Below are 19,567 nucleotides of genomic sequence, written 5' to 3' on the forward strand. Positions count from 1 at the left end.
AGGAGCCTCCCTCCAGACGCACCGTCACCAGAAGAACACACGAGTCGTACGAAGAGGAGAGGACTACAAAAGAGACGGAGTCACAACGCGCACCGGCCGTCTCTCACCGGAGACTACCGGACATCGCCGGGTAACCGTCGTCACCTCTGAGTTACGGTGCATTATGTTGATGAACAGTGGGAGCTGCGTTCACATGCTCTGACTGTATGAAGACAGAAGACACACATTCTGATGAAACGTGTGGAACATGTTATTCATGTTGCACAGCAGTGGAACGTTTAAATAAACACACACTGAGCACAGATAGTAGAAATATAACTGATACTGTGTGAAGAATACTGCTGTTAACAAGAACATGATATGTTTAAAGTGATTCAAACCAAATGTTATTGAGCTTTAGTTCATATAGCAGTACTTTAAAATACAAGTGAGCAATACACTACTTTTGAATTCATTATTGAACTTTGCGCATAACAATGAAATTAAAAATTGTAATCGTTGCCCAGCACTAATATATATATATATATATATATATATATATATATATATATATATATATATATATATATATATATATATATATATTATATATATATATTCAATTATCGATCTGTGTGTATTTGTATATTGGTATATGTATATTTGTGTATATTTAATGAATATACACAGTACTACACAGTGTGCAGTAGACCTGAGGTAGTGCTCTTATTCTGACAGTCTCGAACAGGAAGCAGCTGACATGATGTCAGCTTTGTTCTGTTTGATTTATATATTTATGTCCTTTCTTATCTTTTAACTCTCTCTTGTCTCTGTCCTCCTGTCTGTCCTCCTATCTGTCCTCCTGTCTGTCCTCCTGTCTATCCTCCTGTCTGTCCTTCTATCTGTCTTCCTGTCTGTCCTCCTGTGTGTCCTTCTGTCTGTCCTCCTGTCTATCCTCCTATCTGTCCTCCTGTTTATCCTCCTGTCTGTCCTCCTGTCTGTCCTCCTATCTGTCCTCCTGTCTGTCCTCCTTTATCTGTCCTACTTTGTCTGTCCTCCTGTGTGTCCTCCTGTCTGTCCTCCTTTATCTGTCCTCCTGTCTGTCCTCCTATATGTGTCCTCCTGTTTGTCTGTCTGTCTGTCTGTCTGTCTGTCTGTCTCAGTCTGTGTCTTTCAGTAGTGTCACTGACTCCACCATGTCGCTCAACGTCATCACTGTAACTCTAAACATGGGTAAGTATCAGAAGAAGTAGTACTAGAAGAAGTAGTACTAGACGAAGTAGAATAAGAAGAAGTAGTACCAAAAGAAGTAGAATCAGAAGTAGTACTAGAAGATACTCAAGTACCTCTAATTTTGGACACAATAAGAGAAGTGGACGTCAATAAACCTGTGAAACTAACTGTCTCTCTGTCCCCCTGCCCTCCTGTCTGTCTTTGTCCCCTGTCTGTCTCTCTGTCCCCCTGCCCTCCTGTCTGTCTCTGTCCTCCTGTCTGTCTCTCTGTCCTCCTGTCTGTCTCTCTGTCTCCCTGTCCTCCTGTCTGTCTGACAGAGAGGTATAACTTCCTGGGTATCAGTATCGTAGGTCAGAGTAACGAGCGAGGAGACGGAGGTATTTATATCGGCTCCATCATGAAGGGAGGAGCTGTGGCAGCAGACGGACGCATCGAGCCTGGAGACATGTTACTGCAGGTACTACTGCTGGTACTACTAGTACTACTAGTACTACTGATACTACGGTTCGTGGTACTGCTAGTGGTACTACTAATACTGCTGTTAGAAGTACTAATACTACTATTAGAAGTACTAACACTACTGCTAGAGGTGCTAGTACTACTGTTAGAGGTACTTATTGTACTCTTAGAAGTACTACTAGTATTAAGTGAGTAGATAAACGTGTCTGTCTCTCAGGTGAACAACATGAACTTTGAGAACATGAGTAACGACGACGCTGTTCGAGTCCTCAGAGAGATCGTCCACAAACCAGGGTGAGACGTCTAATACTACTAATCATAGTACTACTACTAATACTACTATTACTACTGCTTCTACTAATAGTACATAATGTAACATATTCACATCTATATGTACCTGTCTGTCTCTCTCTATTGGTCTCTCTCTACCTGTCTCTCTCTTTACCTGTCTGTCTCTCTACCTGTCTGTCTCTCTGTAGTCCGGTGACGTTGACGGTGGCTAAGTGTTGGGATCCGAGTCCTCGCGGTTGCTTTAGTCTTCCGAGGAGTGAGTTTTCATCGTGTTGACAGAAAGTTTCCTCCTCTCTCACATTAAACTGAAACACACTAACCTGTCCTCCGTCTGTCCTCCGTCTGTCCTCCTTTTGCCCTAATGTCCTCCATCTGTCCTCTGTCTGTCCTCCGTTTCTCCTAATGTCCTCCTTCTGTCCTCCGTCTGTCCTCCGTTTGTCCTAATGTCCTCCATCTGCCCTCTGTCTGTCCTCCGTTTGTCCTAATGTCCTCCATCTGTCCTCCGCCTGTCCTCCGTCTGTCCTCCGTTTGTCCTCCGTTTGTCCTAACGTCCTCCTTCTGTCCGTCTGTCCTCCGTCTGTCCTCTGTCTGTCCTCCGTCTGTCCTTATGTCCTTTGTCTGTCCTCCGACTGTCCTCTGTCTGTCCTCGTAGGTGAGCCGGTCCGTCCGATCGACCCGGCTGCCTGGGTGTCGCATACAGCCGCCATGACGGGGAGGCTCCCCCCCCACTATGGTGAGACTCCCATCAGCCACTGCAGCATCCGTCCGTCACCACCTGTGCTTCCAATAACCTGCCGCTGTTTTTCAGGCGTGCACGAAGAAAACCTCCTCACCATCCACAGTGACATGACGGCGGTCGTCAAGGCGATGGCCAATCCCGAGTCGGGTCTGGAGGTTCGGGACCGGATGTGGCTGAAGATCACCATCCCCAACGCCTTCATTGGTAAGAAGAACCCTAACATCTGATTGGTTGTATTTTTTGCTGCTGGGTTCACCATGACATGAATTCAAATACAAAGATCCGTGTCTCACGTCAGTTTGTTCTCCCTCCAGGTTCTGATGTGGTGGACTGGCTCCACCGGAGCGTTGACGGGTTCACTGACCGCCGAGAAGCTCGCAAGTACGCCGGAAACCTGCTGAAGGCCGGATTCATCCGGCACACCGTCAACAAGGTGACCTTCTCTGAGCAGTGCTACTACGTGTTCGGAGACCTCTGTGGAGGTAAGACCAGCGGCCATCACTGGGAGTACTGGTGATTATTAGTGACCGTCAGTTAAAGCTGTGTGTTCACTTATGGACATCTGAGAAGTTCTTCACTACACAAACACAGTCCTGCAGGAAACTGGAGCAGAATTGTTGAGAAATACCATTATCTACATTCAGGGTACATTCACTAGTACTGGTACTAATTCTAGAACTAGTACCAGAACTAGTACCAGTTCTAGGACCAGTACCAGTGCTATGACTAGTACCAGTTGTTGGACTAGTACCAGTTCTAGGACTAGTACCAGTTCTAGGACCAGTATCAGTGCTATGACTAGTACCAGTTCTAGGACCAGTACCAGTGCTATGACTAGTAACAGTTGTTGGACTAGTACCAGTTCTAGGACCACTACCTGCGCTATGACTAGTACCAGTTGTTGGACTAGTACCAGTTCTAGGACTAGTACCAGTTTTAGGACTAGTACCAGTTCTAGGATCAGTACCAGTTATATGACCAGTACCAGTGCTATGACTAGTACCAGTTGTTGGACTAGTACCAGTTCTAGGACTAGTACCAGTTCTAGGACCAGTACCAGTGCTATGACTAGTACCAGTTGTTGGACTAGTACCAGTCTAGGACCAGTACCAGTTCTAGGACCAGTACCATTGCTATGACTAGTACCAGTTGTTGGACTAGTACCAGTTCTAGGACTAGTACCAGTTCTAGAACTAGTACCAGTGCTATGACTAGTACCAGTTGTTGGACTAGTACCAGTTCTAGGACTAGTACCAGTTCTAGGACCAGTACCAGTGCTATGACTAGTACCAGTTGTTGGACTAGTACCAGTTCTAGGACTAGTACCAGTTCTAGGACCAGTACCAGTGCTATGATTAGTACCAGTTGTTGGACTAGTACCAGTTCTAGGACTAGTACCAATTCTAGGACCAGTACCAGTTCTAGGACCAGTACCTCATACAAATCAATACTGCTGATTCCTCCTGTCTTGTCAGATCTGGGTGTGATGACTCTGCTGGATCCCGAAGAAGACTCCAGTCGAGGAGGAGGATCAGATTGTGACCCTCTGGCTCCGGCATCGGGGCCCCAGAGGCCCCCGGCCTTCCCCTACCAGTACCCTGTCCCTCACCCCTACAGCTCGCCTTCCCCCCTCCACCAGCTGCTGGCCTGGGGAGGAGGAGGAGGAGGAGAAGGAGGAGGAAGTCAGCACAGTGAAGGTGACATGTGTTTTCTATCCTGCTTGTAAACCATTAACACTACACTTTAACAACAGTAACACTACACTTTAACAACAGTAACACTACTCTTTAACAACAGTAACACTACACTTTAACAACAGTAACACTACACTTTAACAACAGTAACACTACACTTTAACAACAGTAACACTACTCTTTAACAACAGTAACACTACTCTTTAACAACAGTAACACTACACTTTAACAACAGCAACACTACACTTTAACAACAGTAACACTACTCTTTAACAACAGTAACACTACACTTTAACAACAGTAACACTACACTTTAACAACAGTAACACTACTCTTTAACAACAGTAACACTACTCTTTAACAACAGTAACACTACTCTTTAACAACAGCAACACTACACTTTAACAACAGCAACACTACACTTTAACAACAGTAACACTACTCTTTAACAACAGTAACACTACACTTTAACAACAGCAACACTACACTTTAACAACAGTAACACTACTCTTTAACAACAGTAACACTACACTTTAACAACAGCAACACTACTCTTTAACAACAGTAACACTACACTTTAACAACAGCAACACTACTCTTTAACAACAGCAACACTACACTTTAACAACAGTAACACTACACTTTAACAACAGTAACACTACTCTTTAACAACAGTAACACTACTCTTTAACAACAGCAACACTACTCTTTAACAACAGCAACACTACACTTTAACAACAGCAACACTACTCTTTAACAACAGTAACATTACACTTTAACAACAGTAACACTACACTTTAACAACAGTAACACTACACTTTAACAACAGTAACACTACACTTTAACAACAGTAACACTACTCTTTAACAACAGTAACACTACTCTTTAACAACAGTAACACTACACTTTAACAACAGTAACACTACTCTTTAACAACAGTAACACTACTCTTTAACAACAGTAACACTACACTTTAACAACAGTAACACTACTCTTTAACAACAGTAACACTACTCTTTAACAACAGTAACACTACTCTTTAACAACAGCAACACTACACTTTAACAACAGCAACACTACACTTTAACAACAGTAACACTACTCTTTAACAACAGTAACACTACACTTTAACAACAGCAACACTACACTTTAACAACAGTAACACTACTCTTTAACAACAGTAACACTACACTTTAACAACAGTAACACTACACTTTAACAACAGTAACACTACTCTTTAACAACAGTAACACTACTCTTTAACAACAGTAACACTACACTTTAACAACAGCAACACTACACTTTAACAACAGTAACACTACTCTTTAACAACAGTAACACTACACTTTAACAACAGTAACACTACACTTTAACAACAGTAACACTACTCTTTAACAACAGTAACACTACTCTTTAACAACAGTAACACTACTCTTTAACAACAGCAACACTACACTTTAACAACAGCAACACTACACTTTAACAACAGTAACACTACTCTTTAACAACAGTAACACTACACTTTAACAACAGCAACACTACACTTTAACAACAGTAACACTACTCTTTAACAACAGTAACACTACACTTTAACAACAGCAACACTACTCTTTAACAACAGTAACACTACACTTTAACAACAGCAACACTACTCTTTAACAACAGCAACACTACACTTTAACAACAGTAACACTACACTTTAACAACAGTAACACTACTCTTTAACAACAGTAACACTACTCTTTAACAACAGCAACACTACTCTTTAACAACAGCAACACTACACTTTAACAACAGCAACACTACTCTTTAACAACAGTAACACTACACTTTAACAACAGTAACACTACACTTTAACAACAGTAACACTACACTTTAACAATAGTAACACTACACTTTAACAACAGTAACACTACACTTTAACAATAGTAACACTACTCTTTAACAACAGTAACACTACACTTTAACAACAGTAACACTACACTTTAACAATAGTAACAATGCTCTTTAACAACAGTAACACTACACTTTAACAACAGTAACACTACACTTTAACAACAGTAACACTTTAACAACAGTAACACTACTCTTTAACAACAGTAACACTACACTTTAACAACATCATGTTTTGATGTGAACAGGAAGTCACAGCAGCGAATCAAACTGTAGTGACGGTCAGAAGAAGGGAGGACGAGGCAGCCAATCAGAGACGACCAAACAGGAAGTGAGTGCTTCGCCCGACAAAGAGCTGGCAGCAGAGTCTCCCGGTGACGACAGCATTCGGCGACCCCCAACCTCCTGCTCTGGTCTCCATGGTAACAAAGACTCTGAGGACCTCCCGCCGGCTCCGTCGCCTCGAGGTCGGCAGTCCTTCTGCCTGGCCGTGGGAAACCCCGGAGATTTCTTTGTGGATGTCATGTGACCCTGTGATGACGATGATGTCACGTCCTGTGAGAAAACACCTTTTAACAAACAAACAATGAGACGAGGAGAGAAACTGATGTTTGATTTAAAGGTGAATTTATCTTTGTACCTTCACTGTGGACTCTCTGACCTGATGCTGGATCATGATGGTTGTTGTGGGTCACACATAACTGGTTCAGACGTCCGGTAAAAAAACACCACTTCCACTGCTGCCCACATGAGTGTTGACATCCCCTATCCGGGACTATAGAGTCCCAGAGAGACCAGATACTCAGAGAGCCTTGATGTGGTTGTATAGAGTTGCACCTACACCTAAAAGAAGAGGCTGGTAGAAACCTCCTAAACACCTCCTAGACACTTACTATACACCTCCTAGACATCTCCTAGACATCTCAACTCCTAAACACCTCCTAGACACCTACTAGACACCTCCTAGACATCTCAACTCCTAAACACCTCCTAAACACCTCCTAGACACTTACTAGACACCTCTTAGACATCTCAACTCCTAAACACCTCCTAGACAACTCCTAGACATCTCAAATCCTAGACAAGTCCTAACACCTCCTGGACAACTCCTAAACACCTCCTAGACACCTACTAGACACCTACTAGACACCTCCTAGACATCTCAACTCCTGAACAACTCCTAGACAAGTCCTAACATCTCAACTCCTAGACAACTCCGAGACATCTCAACTCCTAGACAACTCCTAGACAAGTCCTAACACCTCCTGGACAAATCTTAAACAACTCCTAAACACCTCCTCAACAGCCCCTGATCCCTGTGAAGGAGGATGTGGACATTTTATGTAGACGAGGGTGGACAAGATGAAATGGGTGGATGGGCATCTACTGCTCTGTCGTTACACTGAGGAGAAATCTACCAGTCTCTGCTGGTCACTCACAGTTTATCTGATCAGTCTTCAGTCTTTTCGTTCATGTGTCTAAGTAACACCTGACGTCCTCCAGAGCACATATGAATAATGTATTCTAACATATGAGTCTATGATGGATGAACAGCTGCGTCAACCAGATTATTGTCTTTATTTATGAAAATAGTTTTATTTTGCTCTCTGTCTTCTCTGGTTTTAAATACTCAATGATTCAAAAATAAAAAATGTCCAACTATCATTTTGTGGTGATTTTTTTGTGTGACATTTTTAATCAAAAGCTCAAAACTAAGACAAGTTAATATATTTGAAAATATTGAGCATGTTTTTTAATAACATGGACAGTTTATAGCTGTCTTTTATAGTCTTTTCTGTTAAAATGTAGGATGTTCCAGGTTTTGGTTCCACAACATCCACATGTAGCCCTGACTATAAACCTGAGCCAGTCCTAAATATAAACCTGAACCAGCTCTAACTATACACCTGAACCAGCCCTAAATATAAACCTGAACCAGCCCTAACTATACACCTGAACCAGCCCTAAATATAAACCTGAACCAGCCCTAACTATAAACCTGAGCCAGCCCTGACTATAAACATAAACCAGCCCTAACTATAAACCTGAACCAGTCCTAAACATAAACCTGAGCCAGCCCTGACTATAAACATAAACCAGCCCTAACTATAAACCTGAACCAGTCCTAAACATAAACCTGAGCCAGCCCTAACTATAACCATGAACCAGCCCTAACTATAAACCTGAGCCAGTCCTAAATATAAACCTGAGCCAGTCCTAACTATAAACCTGAGCCAGCCCAGTATTTTTACAGTGTGGTATTAGTACCTTTACTGTAACAGTATTTGTATTGTGTGGTATCCGTTACTGCAGAAAAGGATGTGAGTACTTCTGATCTGATCAAGCGGTGTCATGTTGATAGAGTAAAAGTCATAAAAACAGATTTTAATGTTTAAATCCTTGGATCAGGTCTTAAAGCCACTCTTAAGACCGTCATCATGTCCTTGGAGGACTTAGTGTCTTAGTGTGTGTCTTAGTGTTGCTGGAGGAATAGATTCTGGGCTTTAGGCCTCAGGTCGTCTGGAGATCAGTATTTGAGACTACAGGTCCCAGTGGGAACATCCAGTTCTCCTCCATTTGAGGTCTGTGTGATGAGAACGAGGCCTGCTGTGTGAAGACGATCAGGATTCATATGCAGACTAGCTTCCTCTCTCCTCACACAGGAGGAGGAGGGAGGGCCGCGTCCCAATCCGCTAACCCTGCGGCCTCGGTGTGTGAAATAGGAAAGAGGACATGATTCTGACAAGACTAAGGAATGATCCCAACAGTTCCCTCTATGTTATTGGAAAGCGCAATAATGGAGAGTGTGAATGTTGTGATGTTGTGTTGTCCTGTCAGAGCTACGAGTCAGAGAGACCAGTGGGCGGACTCAGTGTCAAGGAGACGAGTTGTTCTGAATGGGACGCGGCCGAGCTGCCGTCAGCTGACAGTTTGGCTCCATCCGCCGCCATCTTGGCTCAGAACCGGAGGAGACCGGAGAGTTTCACGGTCAAACGGGCGGATGGAGTGAACCGAGAGGTTCTCTGTGAGGCGAGAACACGGAGGACCGGTAACACATCCGTCTGTCTGTGTGTCTCTGTCTGTCCGTCTCTCCCTGTCTGTCTCTCTCTGTGTCTCTCTGTCGCTCCGTCTGTCTCTCCGTCTGCCTGTCTGTCTCTCCGTCTGTCTGTCTGTCTGCACTGCAGCAGCGGTGGAGTCGTCGTCGTCTAACAGAACTTCATTGTAAATCCTTCTTTTTAGAGACGTAACGCGCATTGATACCAGCCGGTGTGTGTCGGTCGTGATGTATTGATCCGATATGAATTAGAGACTCTTCAGTTCGTCGCGTTCAAACCGCAGTTGTGTTAAACGTTATCGCGACTTTTCAGCCTAAAATCTTCCCGTTTGATGAACGACGTTATTCTAGCTCCTAATGTGTGCTGACGTCACGTGACTGGGCGGTGACGTCAGCCCGACTCCCTTCTGACGTTTAACAGTTAAACGTCACCGGAAGGAGACGTGAACCTTCGTCCAAAGACCTGGAGGGTTTAAGTGTGGAGTCTTCTTCTGCACATTATATTAAAGTATAACTAGACGGTGAGCATCTAAGCTAGCATGCTAACTAGCCTCTGTAATGTTAAAGTGTCTCTGAGGTGACATCATTGGAGGCCAGGAAGTACTACAGTTAGTACTTTAGAACTACAGTCAGTACTTATATATATATGTATATATATATATATGTATGTATATATATATATATATATGTACGTATATATATATATATATATATGTATGTATATATATATATATATATATTTATATATATGTATATATATATATTTATATATGTATATATATATATATAAATATATATTTATATGTGTGTATATCCTGTTTTGTTTCCAGTGAATATGAATTACTTTATAAAGTGTCTTTGTTGTTGTAAACATAACTGTTGTTGCTCTGGAAACAATATTTAGCTCTATCTAAATTATAAATAATTCCTAATCCTGTTCTGAATTTCATTGTTTTTAAAATTATCAATGAAGAAGAACAGAGTATTGAAAAGAGTATCCAGACGCACTGGAGAGGGGGCGTGGCTTATCGCCCTGGAAGCCGTTCCACTGTCCGCCATCAACCGTGGATCAAATAACCTGTATTTCTGCTTTGTACGTGTTGTGGAAGTCCCAGATATCAGGAAACTCAACGTCTTCAAGTCTGGTTCATCACAGAGTCCTGAGGAGCTCCGTGTATTTCAGTGTGTGTAGCTGGTTTACTACAGCTGAGTGAACACTAAACAAACTGATTTTATGTGATTTAACTGCAATAAACCGATAAAAAAGATGCCGAAATAACTACGTAATGATGCCGTTAGTTCTCTCCTCAAGACGACAAACAAATAACTTTTAAAATACTTGTTTTCTGAATGGAGCTCGGATCGATCGGTGCTATGCTAAGCTAACATTGTAGCAGCTCCATCAACACTCAAAATAACATCTAGGAGTAAATACGGCATAGACTGTATGTAATCTACTCGCGCGAATAATTTGTGCTGCGTTTGGTGTGAACACACCTTAACAATCCTCCTCTTCCTCTGCAGCGACTCTTCATTATGATCAACTGTGACTGACTGACAGGTCTCAGCCATGATCGGAGGACTCTTCATCTACAACCACAAGGGGGAGGTGTTGATCTCCAGGGTGTACCGCGATGACATCGGGTGAGTTCGAAAGGTCACTGCCCAAGTGCCCACGAGCCAGACAATAAAACTATAAAAACACTGAGTCTACTCACAATGTGTTCAGCTTCATGATTATGTGTTCAGGTCCTAATGACGTGTTCGGGTACAGGAGGACGTGTTTGGGTACAGGGGGACGTGTCGGGTACGGGAGGATGTGTTTGGGTACAGGGGGACGTGTCCGGGTACAGGAGGACGTGTTTGGGTAGAGGGGGACGTGTTTGGGTACAGGAGGACGTGTTTGGGTACAGGGGGACGTGTCCGGGTACAGGAGGACGTGTTTGGGTACAGGGGGACGTGTCCGGGTACAGGAGGACGTGTTTGGGTACAGGGGGACATGTTTGGGTACAGGGGGACGTGTTTGGGTACAGGAAGATGTGTTTGGGTACAGTGGGACGTGTTTGGGTACAGGGGGACGTGTTCGGGTACAGGAGGACCTGTTTGGGTACAGGGGGACGTGTTCGGGTACAGGGGGACGTGTTCGGGTACAGGAGGACGTGTTTGGGTACAGCAGGATGTGTTTGGGTACAGGAGGACGTGTTCGGGTCCAGGAGGACGTGTTCGGTACAGGGGGACGTGTTCGAGTACAGGTACAGGGGGACGTGTTCGGGTACAGGGGGACGTGTTCGGGTACAGGGGGGACGTTTTTGGATACAGGAGGACGTGTTTGGGTACAGGGGGACGTGTTCGGGTACAGGGGGGACGTTTTTGGATACAGGAGGACGTGTTTGGGTACAGGGGGACGTGTTTGGGTACGGGGGGGGGGGGGCGACGTGTTCGGGTCTGATTTGTCACTTCGGCCTCTGTCTCACTGTCGCCATGTGATGCAGGGAGCCTGTTGCCAGGCAGAAATGAGACCAGGCAGTAGTAATCAATAATGATCATAGGAGGAGGTGTCTGTGTGTACATCCCGTCCTACTACTACTACTACTACTACTACTACTACCACTACCACCACTACCACTACCCAGGGTATAGGGTAAATATTTTGTTTCCAGTTCTGTCTTCTTGCTCAAAGACCTCTGGTGGTTCCAGTGACTCACTTTGTCGGCCTGTAGGGGGCACTACTCTGAGACCAGAGACTCAGTGGGACAACAGTCTTCCTAAATAAACCGGTCTGATACGTGGGTTGGATTGAGTGACTTAAATGTCGTCCCGTCTCGTCTCAGGAGAAACGCCGTGGACGCATTCCGAGTTAACGTCATCCACGCCCGGCAGCAGGTTCGCTCTCCGGTCACCAACATCGCCCGGACCAGCTTCTTCCACGTCAAGCGCTCCAACATCTGGCTGGCGGCCGTCACCAAGCAGAACGTCAACGCCACCATGGTGTTCGAGTTCCTCTACAAAATGTGCGACGTCATGTCCGCCTACTTCGGCAAGATAAGCGAGGAGAACGTCAAGAACAACTTTGTCCTCATCTACGAGCTGCTCGACGGTAACGCTTTTTATTTTGAAAGGGCAGGACAGGAAATGACTTCAGTACTGTAAGAAATAAAAGTAGAAACTGTCAAGTACATGTGGACAGGAGGTCTCACTCTGTCTCCGGTTCGGTGGTTCTGAGCCTGAACTCCAACAGGAAGTCGTCCATCTTTCTGCTGCTCTGTTGTTTTTTTAGGTTTTGATTTTTGTAAGTGTTGGATGAGAAAATCAAAACCTAAAGAAAATACAGCGCAGACAGGAGTCGTCTCTGAGCTGCTGCTCTGTGCTGCCGTTTGATTGTTTGTTTGTTTATTTGTTTGGACTAACGGTGTTTGTGTCCTGCAGAGATTCTGGACTTTGGTTACCCTCAAAACTCAGAGACTGGAGCTCTGAAAACCTTCATCACTCAGCAAGGAATCAAGAGTCAGGTAGGACAGAGATGATATGGATTTATTATTAATAAATAATAAAGTAACAAAGAAGAAAACAGACTGGAATGTGCTATTAATGTGAAACTCACTGTTTTCCTGTTTTCCTTTGGTCTCCTGCATTGTCGTACAGCACCACGTAAGTCCACACACACACACACACACACACACACACACTCACAGTTTAGTTCCTATTGAGTTAATTTAATAATTAATAATAAATACATAATGATAATAAAAGTCTCTGTAATGCTTCAATACATTTAACCAAACAAGTTAAACTACTATTGTTTAGCTCTAATACTGTTAATAATAATAATTTGAATACACAGTCCAAAGAGGAGCAGTCTCAGATCACCAGTCAGGTCACCGGTCAGATCGGCTGGAGACGAGAAGGAATCAAATACAGACGCAACGAGCTCTTTCTGGACGTGTTGGAGAGCGTCAACTTGCTCATGTCCCCTCAAGGTAACTAACGTTAACGTCCCCTCTAGGTAACTAACGTCAACGTCCCCTCTAGGCAACTAACGTTAACATCCCCTCTAGGTAACTAACGTCAACGTCCCCTCTAGGTAACTGACCGTCACCTCTAAGTAACTGACCATCCCCTCTATGTAGCTGACGGTCCCCTCTATGTAGCTGACGGTCCCCTCTATGTAGCTGACGGTCCCCTCTAGGTAGCTGACCGTCCCCTCTAGGTAACTGACCGTCCCCTCTAGGTAGCTGACCGTCCCCTCTATGTAGCTGACCGTCCCCTCTAGGTAGCTGACCGTCCTCTCTATGTAGCTGACGGTCCCCTCTAGGTAACTGACCGTCCCCTTTAGGTAGCTGACGGTCCCCTCTAGGTAACTGACCGTCCCCTTTAGGTAACTGACCGTCCCCTCTATGTAGCTGACCGTCCCCTCTATGTAACTGACCGTCACCTCTAGGTAACTGACCGTCCCCTCTATGTAACTGACCTTCCCCTCTAGGTAACTGACCGTCCCCTCTAGGTAACTGACGGTCACCTCTAGGTAACTGACCGTCCCCTCTATGTAGCTGACCGTCCCCTCTATGTAACTGACCGTCACCTCTAGGTAACTGACCGTCCCCTCTATGTAACTGACCTTCCCCTCTAGGTAACTGACGGCCCCCTCTAGGTAACTGACCGTCCCCTCTATGTAGCTGACCGTCCCCTCTAGGTAGCTGACCGTCCCCTCTAGGTAGCTGACCGTCCCCTCTATGTAGCTGACCGTCCCCTCATCATGTGACTCTACAGGTCAGGTGCTCAGCGCTCACGTCTCCGGCCGCGTGGTGATGAAGAGTTACCTGAGTGGGATGCCAGAGTGTAAGTTCGGCATGAACGACAAGATCGTCATCGACAAGCAAGGAAAAGGATCAAATTCAGAGGACGGAGCCAAGAGGTCAGAGGTCACGTAGGTCAGCTGCATCACCACCTCCGTATATGGTCACTTCCTGTCTCACTGTGTCCTCTGTCCTCAGCGGTAAACAGTCGATAGCCATCGATGACTGCACCTTCCATCAGTGTGTTCGTCTCAGCAAGTTTGACTCTGAACGCAGCATCAGCTTCATCCCTCCAGACGGAGACTATGAGCTCATGAGGTCAGAAGACACACACACACACACACACACACACACACACACACACCAGGAGACATCAGGCCTGAGTCTGTCTGTCTGCAGGTATCGGACCACCAAAGACATCATCCTGCCCTTCAGGGTCATCCCTCTGGTTCGAGAGGTCGGTCGAACCAAACTGGAGGTCAAAGTCGTCATCAAGTCCAACTTCAAGTCGTCTCTGCTCGCTCAGAAGATCGAGGTTCCACAATTAATATTAATAACATATATGATAAATATATAATACGTCTTATTAATATTAATTTCATATTAGTATATTTAGTTTTACAGAACTAAACATGTTCACTGAAGTTATGTTTATAAAGATCAGTTATTAATAATCTAACTGGAGGATCATGTCGTCTCTCTCAGCTCTACTTCATTATGTATTCATATTTAATAATTGATGACCCCCCCCCCCCCCCCCTCAGGTGAGGATCCCCACCCCCCTCAACACCAGCGGGGTTCAGCTCATCTGTATGAAGGGAAAAGCAAAGTACAAAGCGAGTGAGAACGCCATCGTGTGGAAGTAAGTAGGACTGTGACATCACCGGGTGTGTGTGACATCACCAGGTAACAGGTGTGTGTTTCAGGGTGAAGAGGATGGCCGGTATGAAGGAGTCTCAGATCAGTGCAGAGATCGAGTTGCTTCCAACCAACGACAAGAAGAAGTGGGCTCGACCGCCAATCTCCATGAACTTTGAGGTTATTAATTATTAATGATTCGGTATTTGTCATGTTCACCTGTACAGGTAACTGAGTACAGACAGGCTGATTGCTCTCTAACCCCCCCCCCCCCCCCCAGGTGCCCTTCGCCCCCTCCGGTCTGAAGGTGAGGTACCTGAAGGTGTTCGAGCCCAAACTGAACTACAGCGATCACGACGTCGTCAAGTGGGTTCGTTACATCGGACGAAGTGGAATCTATGAGACCCGCTGCTGAGGAAGAACACGACATCATCATCATCATCATCGTTGCTGTGTGTGTCCCAGTGAAACCAGTCCTCAGTAGTTCATATTCTGACTTTAAGTTCACAAATACTGGGTCCTACACTTCCCACAATGCACCTGGATATAGTCTGTGACTAGAGGCTGGTGGTCTGTCCCTTTAAGAGACGGATACGTCCAAACCAGTCTGATCACAGAACCGTTTACCCAGCATGCTTTGCTTTCAGTGTTCGTTGAATTAAATGAATTCATGTCTGTTTTTATTTTTATTGTTTCTACAGTTTTTGTATCAGATGTGTCGAAAATAATAAAACGTATGAATCTGAACCCGTACAGCTGTTTTTGTGGTGTGTGTGTGTGTGTGTGTGTGTGTGTGTGTGTGTGTGTGTGTGTGTGTCATAGTATAGTTACTATACTATGACTTTTTTCTACATACTCTACGTTAAAAAGTTTCTTGTATAGTATGTTGAAAAAAAATTCAAAGTATAGTACGTCATGAAAAGACAGTATAGTATGTTAAATAAAGTCAAAGTATAGTCTTTCAAAGTCAGTCTGTTTCTACTGTAGTACAGCCTTTTCTCAGTGTGTGTGTTTTCTCTGTGTTCAGTGTGTGTATGTTTAGTGTGTGTGTGTGTGTGTGTGTTTAGTGTGTCTGTGTGTGTGATGGACAGGTGAATGGACAGAGGTGTAATTAAATCCTCGTCCTTCAGCTGTGGCTGAATGTCCGTCTCTCTCCTCCGTCTCTCTGAGAACCGACGCTCCAGCCTCCGGTCGGCTGGACGGCTGCCAGGAGGCCCCCAGGGGCCCCTTTGACCTCACAGTATAAAGTGTATGGGCCCCCAGGGGCCCCGTGACCCCAGCCAGGAACACTGAAGCATTATGGGATACTGCAGGTTCTACCTGAGGGACGGATGACTTAACTTTGTTCAATGTGTTCCTCTTTGTTTGAAAAAGATGTTGTCATGGTGACAACCAACAGATTCTGAATCAGTTCATTTGATTCGTTCATGACGACAGAATACATTAAATGTTGTTTCTCAGAAGGTTTGTGTTTGTTTAACAGTCTGCAGCAGCTTTGTGAGGCTGTATGAGAGCAACCAGCTAAATGCTAACATTAGCATCCAAGAACTAAAGTAGCAATAGTGAGATAACTTCTGTATAAACTAGAAAGACTCACTAACGTCTGTATGAACTAGAAAGACTCACTAACTTCTGTATAAACTAGAAAGACTCACTAACGTCTGTATGAACTAGAAAGACTCACTAACTTCTGTATAAACTAAAAATACTCACTAATGTCTGTGTGAACTATAAAGGCTCACTAACATCTGTGTGAACTATAAAGACTAACGTCTATGAACTAAAAAGACTCACTAACTTTTATATAAACTAAAAAGACTCACTAACGTCTGTGTGAACTATAAAGACTAACGTCTATGAACTAAAAAGACTCACTAACGTCTGTGTGAACTATAAAGACTCACTAACGTCTGTATGAACTAAAAAGACTCACTAACTTCTGTATAAACTAGAAAGACTCACTAACGTCTGTATAAACTAGAAAGACTCACTAACTTCTGTGTAAACTAAAAAGACTCACTAATGTCTGTGTGAACTATAAAGACTCACTAACGTCTGTGTGAACTATAAAGACTCACTAACGTCTGTGTGAACTAAAAAGACTCACTAACTTCTATATAAACTAAAAAGACTCACTAACTTCTGTATAAACTAGAAAGACTCACTAACGTCTGTATGAACTAGAAAGACTCACTAACTTCTGTATAAACTAAAAAGACTCACTAATGTCTGTGTGAACTATAAAGACTCACTAACGTCTGTGTGAACTATAAAGACTCACTAACGTCTATGAACTAAAAAGACTCACTAACTTCTATATAAACTAAAAAGACTCACTAACGTCTGTGTGAACTATAAAGACTCACTAACGTCTGTATGAACTAAAAAGACTCACTAACTTCTGTATAAACTAGAAAGACTCACTAACGTCTGTATGAACTAGAAAGACTCACTAACTTCTGTATAAACTAAAAAGACTCACTAATGTCTGTGTGAACTAAAAAGACTCACTAACTTCTGTATCAACTAAAAAGACTTACTAACGTCTGTGTTAACTATAAAGACTCACTAACGTCTGTATGAACTAAAAAGACTCACTAACTTCTGTATAAACTAAAAAGACTCACTAACTTCTGTGTGAACTAGAAAGACTCACTAACTTCTGTATAAACTAAAAAGACTCACTAATGTCTGTGTGAACTAAAAAGACTCACTAACTTCTGTATCAACTAAAAAGACTTACTAACGTCTGTGTTAACTATAAAGACTCACTAACGTCTGTATGAACTAAAAAGACTCACTAACTTCTGTATAAACTAAAAAGACTCACTAACTTCTGTGTGAACAAGAAAGACTCACTAACTTCTGTATAAACTAAAAAGACTCACTAACTTCTGTGTGAACGAGAAAGACTCACTAACTCTGAATGAACTAGAAAGACTCACTGAGGTTTAAAACGACATAAACAATCAGAGGAGTCGTGACGTTATGGAGCGAAGAGAGTTAATGAGGAACATTTAACACTTTAGTGATTCTTTCTCACACTCTTCTATACCACCAGAGGAGTCGCCCCCTGGTGGACATTAGAGAGAATGCAGCTTTAACTCATGGAGAACCGGAGGTCGTCTCCTGCTCAGTATCGATCGGAGGGTCAGTGTGAGGTCAGAGGGCATTATTGCAGTGCATGATGGGAGTCTGCCAGGCGGCTCAGCTGCCAACATTCAGACACAAAGCAGCTTTAATGAGCTGCTTAACATGCAGCATCTGATGATTCCTGTTAGAAAGATGCTTCTGCAGGCAGTTTGTCAGAGTGAAGGTGACCGAGAGCTGATACACAACACAGCTACACAACACAGCTACACAACTACAACACAACAACAACAACACAAACAATAAACTTGCAGCTAATCGTTCTTTTCTTATTGTCAGATTAGTTTATAATAAACGTCGGTCAGCAGTTTTTACAGCTTTGTCTTGTTTTTACTGCAGAAATGAAGCTTAAATCCATTAATCAATGTTTCTTTGAAGAAAGACTGAAATTATAACTGAGTCTGTAACATGGACATAAGCTGTACTGTATATATATATATGTATATATACATGTATAGTATGTATATGTATTTATATACTTTGTATACTGTAACCACCTACTGTATGTTTATAAAGTAATATAGTACTTTACTCTCTGTTTACAGTGTACAGACACAGTTTGACTTGTATAGAAACACTTGAGCTTTATATTTGTATATATTTATATATTTTTCATGTACATAATGTTGTGCCATTAAAGCACCACAGAAGAAGAAGAGGTGACTATACATCACATTTATAGATTTCTCTCTGAAGTATCATCTGTTAATAATCAATAATCTATGAATTCGATTAAAAGCTGTGAGAGAAACTTCAATACCTGCTGAGCATCAAACAGAAACACTCAGTTTGAGACTTGCTGGACAAAGTGGAGCGTTTAGCTAAAGAGATAAAGAGATAATCAGAGATAAGAGAAAGAGATAAAGACATAAAGAGAGATAAAGATAAAGAAATGAGAGATAATCAGAGATAAAGAGATAAAGAGAGATAAAGACATAAAAAGATAAATAAAGGGAAATGAGATAAATAAAGAGATAAAGATAAAAAGATAAAGACAAAGAGATAAAGAAACAGATAAAAAGATAATCAGAGATAAAGAGAGAAAGAGAGATAAAGACATGAAGAGATAAAGAGATAAATAAAGAGAAATGAGATAAATAAAGAGATAAAGACATAAAGAGATAAAGACATAGATAAAGAAACAGATAAATAGATAAAGAAACAGATAAAGAGATAAAGAAAGAGATGAAGAGATAAAGAAAGAGATAAAGAAACAGATAAAGAGATAAAGAAAGAGATAAAGACATAAAGAAACAGATAAAGAGATAAAGAAAGAGATGAAGAGATAAAGAAAGAGATAAAGAAACAGATAAAGAGATAAAGAGATAAACAGAGATAAAGAGAGAAAGAGAGATAAAGACATAAAGAGATAAATAAAGGGAAATGAGATAAATAAAGAGATAAAGAGATAAAGACATAAAGA

The 19,567-nt window shown here is 42.8% G+C and overlaps 2 protein-coding genes across 3 annotated transcripts in view; both read left to right on the plus strand.

Moving 5' to 3' along the window:
• LOC137868482 (segment polarity protein dishevelled homolog DVL-3) overlaps positions 1-7,953 on the plus strand; it is a 13,404-nt gene extending 5,451 nt beyond the window's left edge. The window contains exons 7-15 of one of the 2 annotated variants that reach the window (XM_068705291.1): positions 1,143-1,212; positions 1,530-1,669; positions 1,889-1,965; positions 2,151-2,218; positions 2,615-2,695; positions 2,771-2,905; positions 3,016-3,183; positions 4,177-4,398; positions 6,537-7,953. In XM_068705291.1, the coding sequence (XP_068561392.1) occupies positions 1,143-1,212; positions 1,530-1,669; positions 1,889-1,965; positions 2,151-2,218; positions 2,615-2,695; positions 2,771-2,905; positions 3,016-3,183; positions 4,177-4,398; positions 6,537-6,817 (1,242 nt within the window). In that variant the 3' untranslated portion in view covers positions 6,818-7,953. Of the gene's footprint in view, positions 1-1,142; positions 1,213-1,529; positions 1,670-1,888; positions 1,966-2,150; positions 2,219-2,614; positions 2,906-3,015; positions 3,184-4,176; positions 4,399-6,536 lie in introns of both variants that reach the window. The other variant, XM_068705284.1, reaches the window with a different exon arrangement.
• A 1,273-nt stretch (positions 7,954-9,226) lies between these two features.
• Positions 9,227-15,741, plus strand: ap2m1b (adaptor related protein complex 2 subunit mu 1b). Its single transcript, XM_068705302.1, has 12 exons — positions 9,227-9,337; positions 10,868-10,987; positions 12,175-12,440; positions 12,770-12,852; positions 12,986-12,991; positions 13,185-13,320; positions 14,111-14,255; positions 14,335-14,454; positions 14,536-14,671; positions 14,901-14,998; positions 15,063-15,174; positions 15,275-15,741. Exons 2-12 carry the CDS (start codon positions 10,914-10,916, stop codon positions 15,407-15,409), a joined length of 1,311 nt encoding a protein of 436 aa, XP_068561403.1. The 5' UTR covers positions 9,227-9,337; positions 10,868-10,913; the 3' UTR covers positions 15,410-15,741.
• The last annotated feature ends 3,826 nt before the right edge of the window (positions 15,742-19,567 follow it).

This window comes from Cebidichthys violaceus, unplaced genomic scaffold, assembly GCF_023349555.1.
Source record: "Cebidichthys violaceus isolate CVI_PGR_0920_01 unplaced genomic scaffold, fCebVio1.0.p SCAF_1, whole genome shotgun sequence".
In the NCBI taxonomy this organism is placed as follows: Eukaryota; Metazoa; Chordata; class Actinopteri; order Perciformes; family Stichaeidae; genus Cebidichthys; species Cebidichthys violaceus.